This window comes from Bufo gargarizans, chromosome 8 (genome assembly GCF_014858855.1).
Source record: "Bufo gargarizans isolate SCDJY-AF-19 chromosome 8, ASM1485885v1, whole genome shotgun sequence".
Classification (NCBI taxonomy): Eukaryota; Metazoa; Chordata; class Amphibia; order Anura; family Bufonidae; genus Bufo; species Bufo gargarizans.
The window spans coordinates 193,554,302-193,561,776 of record NC_058087.1 but is presented as its reverse complement, the minus strand read 5'-3'; the positions used below and the strand labels follow the sequence as shown (position 1 = coordinate 193,561,776).

Sequence of the window (7,475 nt, the reverse complement as noted above, 5' to 3'; positions counted from 1 at the left end):
GATGTATCAGATGTCCATCATATTTCCTTACATACACACATATATATATATATATATATATATATATATATATATATATATATATTCAACTATATGTGACTAGAATAAAAACAGTTCTTTGGAGATGATACGGTAATATGATTTATCTCCCCATACTGGAAAAGGTACAATTGATACTGCAGGTACAATAATCCAATTCAGTATGTTTCCTACACAAAAAATATAAAAAATATAGTTGATACAATATATATATATATATATATATGAAATTAATGTATAGAAAAGTATACTATACCAGATAATCTGACTGGATGAGATCAGAGTCAAAGTTCAGGAATATAGACTGGTCTGGTCCTATTTGTCCCTGTATTGTTGTGGCCTCCTTGGATAGATTGAAAAATGGAATGATGGGTGGATCTGAATGGATCAAGAGGTGGCTCTCCAGAAATGAGTGGATTCCCCTGGATGGCTGGATAGGTGGTGGTCGTCAGAATGAGGCTGAGGATGCTGCCTTTTTATCCCATGTAGAAGTGGGATTGGTCAAGTTGATCAGTAACTAATGACATCAGCGATTTTATTCCACCCACCTATTTCGCAACACCTGTCTTAATTTCCTCTACCATTAGATGGCACTAGAGATCCGTGTAAAAAGGTTTTGCAATTACAGCTATTTTCCATTTTGTCTTTTAATTTGAAGTAAGGATAATCTTTAACTGAGATTTTCGACAGAACTTCTAAAACAATATATTGCAAACATGAATGTGTATTAAGGATTTAGTCCTCTATTCCCACAGACATCTTAAGTATACACTCCCAGACTATGTCCACAATCCCCTTTTCAAGAGATTTTCTGAAAAACCTACTAATTAACTACCCCCGTCTCTGACATAACACTCTGAGACTACATTGCAAGTTTGACCTCAAGCCTAACATCACACAAATATAACGTAATTACCACACCTCTAGTCATTTAAAAACACACGATTCCAGGATATATCATATAAAAACCAAAATCCATTTACATGAGGATTAATATTACAATGAATAATAAAATGATATTCTTTTTACTACTGGGAATAACCAAAACTCATCACATTCCCTCCATATGGTTACCTATCTACAGACAGCATTTTATGATACGTCTCTGTCTAAACCTCTTTCACAAAAGAGCAGACTATGCAAAAACTCTTAATTTCTTAGTTAGCAATTCTTGAGAAATTCACCTCACTTTAACATCAGACAAGATGGCTTCTCATACAGTACATATACCACCCCATATTGTAATCTGTATAAGCCTTCATAATATGCATTCTTTTATGTTCAATAGTTCTGAAAGGACGCGTCGGCCTCAGCTTATTATTCTAACAGAGTCTCCAGACCACAACCAGAAGACAACATGTAGGGGTTCAGAGAAGGAGGCAGTGAAGGTGTGTAAGTGTCTGATGGGGTCACACAGCTGATAGAAGGACAGACGCCCGGCCTCATAGTCTAAGAAGACGCCAAGTCTAGGACATGTTCTATCTACACTGAGGGGGGATCTGCCTGATTTGTGATACATTCCACATACTGCACCAAACATAACCAGACTCCAAGATTTATCATTATATATAATACAAGACTCCTGTCCTTTCCTTTCTATACTGGGATAAGACAGTCCAATCTCACACCCTCCTATCTGGTCCCACTCTACCTCCCAGTAATGTCTTCCTGAGGAGAGGCCACATCTGCTCAACACCTGGGGATAATTCAGGAACCTTCCTGGTGATTCTGATCTGTTCTGTTCTTCTTCTGTTCTTGTTGCTGTTTTCAGATCTTCTGATAGCTTCACATGTCTATGAGCAGTGTCCTTATCCAGCAATATGTCTGGAACATGGAGCCCGAGCTCTGATGTGACATTGGTGACAATATCCCTCATAGATCGGTGTAAGGTCAGTGAGATCAGAACCTCATCCAGATCATCCTCAGACCTGCCCTCTCCACCATCTCCCCCTGTGTCCTCATCATCTCCATGACCACATACTGTAATGTCACTTTCTTGTAGGAGTCTTATTGGGTCGGTGACATGACACATCTCCTCCACGTGACGCATCTTCCTGGACAGCTCGTCCTCCTCTATTTCCAGCTTCTTGATCAGATCAGATATCTGGGACACAATCTTCTCCTCCTGCCTGGAGATCTCGCTCAGCGCTTTTTTTTCTGCCATTTTCAGTTGTTCCTTAATGTCCATAAATAACTTCCTGATGTTCTTCCTCTTATCAGAGGCCTTCTTCTGAATATTCCTCTTACGATCTTGCAGATTCTGAAGTTTCATCTGAATTTTTGCTTTTTGTGGGTTTAGTTCCTCCAGATATTTCCTCAGTTTCTTCTTCTTCTTCTCAGATGCCTCATCTAGAAGTTCCACCTGGTGTCCCCTGTGCTCACCGACCAGACAGCAAAACGCACACACACAAGCTGCGTCCTGCGGGCAGTATAACTCCAGAACCTTCTTGTGGAGGGAACATTTTATGCTGCCAAAGGATCTGGTGGGTTCTGATAATATATGATCCACCATCTTGTTGTGGGCTGTCAGGTGGTCATCACATAGAGACATCTCACACTGCAGACATGTCCTCACAGCCGGGACAGGAGACTTAGTACAGTAAGTACAGAAGATCCCGGTCTCCTCCATGTCAGGCTGAGCAGATAAGAGACGCTCCACTATGTTCCCCAGCTTCCTGTTCTTCTCCAGGGCTGGACGCTTCAGATATTCTGCTCTGCAGTCAGGACAGGAATACACTCCAGCTGCCTCCTGTGCATCCAGCACTGTCACAATACACGAGCGGCAGAAGTTGTGTCCACATCTCAGGGATACAGGATCTGTATAGAGGCTCAGGCAGATGGAGCAGTCCAGCTCCGCTCTCAGATCAGCAAACGCCATTGTAGTACTGAGGAGCAGGAACCGAAAGGGGAAAAGTCTCTTCACATGAGAGGGCAGAGAGCTCCTGTAGAAGAATGTAGCCCTGCAGCTCAGAGATTGTGTTTACTGCTGATTCATACAGAGGAACACAATGATGAGTGATCACTGACGGGATCTGGTGCGGATCCTGGTGGAGTAGTTGTAGCGCAGTTACAGATTTCCCCGGACTCCTGTCTTTGGTGGAATTCAGTGGCTACTCTGTAAACTCTTCCATATCTTTCTAAACATCTTAGACCAAGAATCAGCAACCCTCGGCACTCTAGCTGCTGTGGAACTACATCTCCCAGCATGCACCTTTCTCTTCTGTGAGAGTTAAGAGAACAGCCAAGCAAGTGTGCATGATGGGAGATGTAGTTTCACCACACCTGCAGTGCTGAAGGTTGCTGATTCCTGTCTTAGACCCTCTTGTCTACATTTATAACTCGCTTCGGTTGATTTACTTTAGACCAGGGGTGCACAACATTTTTTGGTCTGAGGGCTGCACTGTCACAAGGGGCCGCAAATACAAAAACTGAAGAGTTATACTTACCTGCTCCCAGCGCTGTTCTCACCTGGCACCGCACGGCCATGGTCACATGTGCATCTCCAGCCAATCACTGGCTTCAGCAGTGATGTGGTCACAAGCAGCGTGTCACTGCTGAAGCCAGTCATTGGCTGGAGCGATGTATGTGACCAAGGCCATGCACTGCCAGGTGTAAAAGTGCAGGAACCGGATCCAGTGGCGGATCCAGGGGGGGAGGGCAACGGGGCAATTGCCGCCCCCCCCCCACCCCCTGAGCTGCTCAGAAGTGGCGGGGCACATGCAGCGTCCCACTAAGTGTGTGTGGGCACTGCTTAAAAGTACTTTTGATCATAATAATTGCATTGTACTGTAATGTATAACGTTGCATTTTTGTAACTGCAAAATTCCTGTTAACAGGCCTATTAGGTGCAATTTATACATCCCACCACTAGATGGGGATAAAGTGCAGGTCCTATATATATTCAGGTCAGGCCTAGTGAGACAGTGAACAGAGGAGTTTCTAGTTCAGTTCAGGTCAGTGGTTAGAGCAGATCAGTTCAATTGAGATCCCAGGTCAGTGTGAAGTTCAGAGAGTGAAAAGGTGCAGATCCAGCACTTCAGCTCTAAAAGAAAAGTTCTAGTCCAGAGAGGGACAAGAGAAGAGAACAAATTTAACTTCGTCCAAAGGATAAAAGCCGTAACCCAGGCAGAAAGGACCTTTGGGATATTTTAGGTGAAGGATACCCTCCGGCAACCTCATCAAGATTCCACTGAAATTAAGGTAACCCACTGCTCCAAAACCAACCAAGCACCTGACAAGCCTTAAACAGTGGATTTGCAGTATCGTCTCTGTACCATCCAGAGACTGCATAATTGTAGCACAGCAACTGAAAAAATCTCTAAAGTAAAAGTTGTGAGTTGCATCTTACCACTGTCTACCTCATTATTACTACCTATGGTTGTACCACCATTAACGGTACTGGCGTCACGACAAAATACATCAAAGGACTCAGCCGCAACAAGCCCCCTAACATCAAGGGCACCTCAACCACCATCTTGGCTGATGCTTCCTACCACAGAGCGTGCCCCGGAGGATTTCGTGCTGTCCACCTCAACACTGTGCTGCCGGCCCAGGGAGGCTATCTGCTAACCGTGAGTAACTGATGACCTGTGTGTTATATCATTTGACCCCTCATCGGTCTACCGTGAACCTCACATGTTGCCCCTGCGACTGGCTGGCTGTACACAGGGAGATGAGCGCTTCCATTGTGGAAGCGCTAATCTCCATAGTCATCTGTATCGCCGTCCTCAGGACAACAATACAGAAGCCTGTGCTGCGGCAGGGGAGGGAGAGGCGTGTCCCTTTCCCTTCCTCTGATAGGCTGCAGGCAGTGTGCCGGCAGCCTATCAGAGGCCGGCGGAGGCGGCGCGATGACGTCATTGCGCTGCCTGAGCCGTACAGCGCGGGACACTGGCCGGAAGAGGCCTGCATCGCATCGCTGCCAAGGAGGTAAGCATAAGGCACCTTTCACACGAGCGAGTATTCCGCGCAGATGAGATGCGTGAGTTGAACACATTGCACCTGCACTGAATCCCGACCCATTCATTTCTATGGGGTTGTGCACACGAGCAGTTATTTTCACGCATCACTTGTGCTCCTCTTTGTGCGTTTTTCACGTAACGCAGGCCCCATAGAAATGAATGGGGTTGCGTGAAAATCGCAAGCATCCGCAAGCAAGTGCGGATGCGGTGTGATTTTCACGTACGGTTTCTAGGAGAAGATCGGGATGGAGACCCGATCATTATTATTTTCCCTTATAACATGGTTATAAGAGAAAATAATAGCAATCTGAATACAGAATGCATAGTACAATAGCGCTGGAGGGGTTAAAAAATAATAATCATTTAACTCACCTTAATCCACTTGCTCGCGCAGCCGGCATCTCTTCTGTCTTCATCTTTGCTGTGTGCAGGAAAAGGACCTGTGGTGACGTCACTCCGGTCATCACATGATCCATCACCATGGTAAAAGATCATGTGACGGACCATGTGATGACTGGAGTGACGTCACCACCGGTCCTTTTCCTGCACACAGCAAAGAAGAAGACAGAAGAGAAGCCGGCTGCGCAATCAAGTGGATTGGGGTGAGCTAAAAAAAAAAATTTTAACCCCTCCAGCGCTATTGTACTATGCATTCTGTATTCAGAATGCTATTATTTTCCCTTATAACCAGTTTATAAGGGAAAATAATACAATCTACTGAACACCGATCCCAAGCCCGAACTTCTGTGAAGAAATTCGGGTTTGGGTACCAAACATGCCGATTTTTCTCACGCGCGTGGAAAACGCATTACAATGTTTTGCACTCACGCCGAAAAATCGCGCACGTTCCCGCAACGCACCCGCACCTTTTCCTGCAACGCCCGTCTGAAAGAGGCCTTAGTGTTTTTATATTTTTATTTTTAGATATACAATACTTTTACTAGCACATAATGGGGGTGCTGTCATTACTAGCATATAATGTGGGGGCTGTCATTACTGGAACATAATGGGGGGCTGTCATTACTGGCACATAATGGAGGGGTTGTCATTACTAGCACATAATGGGGGTGCTGTCATTACTAGCACATAATGTGGGGGCTGTCATTACTAGCACATAATGGGGGGGCTGTCATTACTGGCACATAATGGGGGCTGTCATTACTGGCACATAATGGAGGGGCTGTCATTGCTGGCACATAATGGGGGGGCTGTCATTACTGGCACATAATGGGGGGGCTGTCATTATTGGCACATAATGGGGGGGCTGTCATTACTAGCACATAATGTGGGGGCTGTCATTACTAGCACATAATGGGGGGGCTGTCATTACTGGCACATAATGGGGGGGGGGCGGTCATTACTGGCACATAATGGGGTGTTTACTGGCACATAATGGGGGGCTGTCATTACTGGCACATAATGGGGTGTTTACTGGCACATAATGGGGGGCTGTTATTACTGGCACATAATGGGGGCTATTTAAGTCTGCACCAGGCGGCCCATTATCAGTCTTTACTGTTTCAGGTTTACCATAGGCAGATCTTCTCCAATGTTGGTATAACGGCTCTTGTAGAGGTTGATGAAACAGGTTCAAGGACTGGAAACCTAGAAAAATTATCCATGAAAACAAGTGAATAGGAACGATCTAACAAAGTACAGAAATCAACACTAACAGCAGTCAATGGACGTTCTGGCAATGGAGACATACACTCACCTAAAGAATTATTAGCAACATCTGGTCTATTTCTCATTAATGCGATTATCTAGTCAACCAATCACATGGCAGTTGCTTCAATGCATGTAGGGTTGTGGTCCTGGTCAAGACAATCTCCTGAACTCCAAACTGAATGTCAGAATGGGAAAGAAAGGTGATTTAAGCAATTTTGAGCGTGGCATGGTTGTTGGTGCCAGACGGGCCAGTCTGAGTATTTCACAATCTGCTCAGTTACTGGGATTTTCACGCACAACCATTTCTAGGGTTTACAAAGAATGGTGTGAAAAGGGAAAAACATCCAGTATGCGGCAGTCCTGTGGGCGAAAATGCCTTGTGGATGCTGGAGGTCAGAGGAGAATGGGCCGACTGATTCAAGCTGATAGAAGAGCAACGTTGACTGAAATAACCACTCGTTACAACCGAGGTCTGCAGCAAAGCATTTGTGAAGCCACAACACGCACAACCTTGAGGCGGATGGGCTACAACAGCAGAAGACCCCACCGGGTACCACTCATCTCCACTACAAATAGGAAAAAGAGGCTACAATTTGCACGCGCTCACCAAAATTGGACTGTTAAAGACTGGAAAAATGTTGCCTGGTCTGATGAGTCTCGATTTTTGTTGAGACATTCAAATGGTAGAGTCCGAATTTGGCGTAAACAGAATGAGAACATGTATCCATCATGCCTTGTTACCACTGTGCAGGCCGGTGGCGGTGGTGTAATGGTGTGGGGGATGTTTTCTGGGCACACTTTAGGCCC

At 45.3% G+C, this 7,475-nt stretch overlaps 1 protein-coding gene across 1 annotated transcript; it reads right to left on the bottom strand.

The window, feature by feature from the left end:
- Positions 1–808: 808 nt before the first annotated feature.
- Positions 809–2,920, bottom strand: LOC122945863 (E3 ubiquitin-protein ligase TRIM39-like). Its single transcript, XM_044305117.1, has one exon. It carries the CDS (start codon positions 2,915–2,917, stop codon positions 1,349–1,351), a length of 1,569 nt encoding a protein of 522 aa, XP_044161052.1. The 5' UTR covers positions 2,918–2,920; the 3' UTR covers positions 809–1,348.
- Between the last annotated feature and the right edge of the window lie 4,555 nt (positions 2,921–7,475).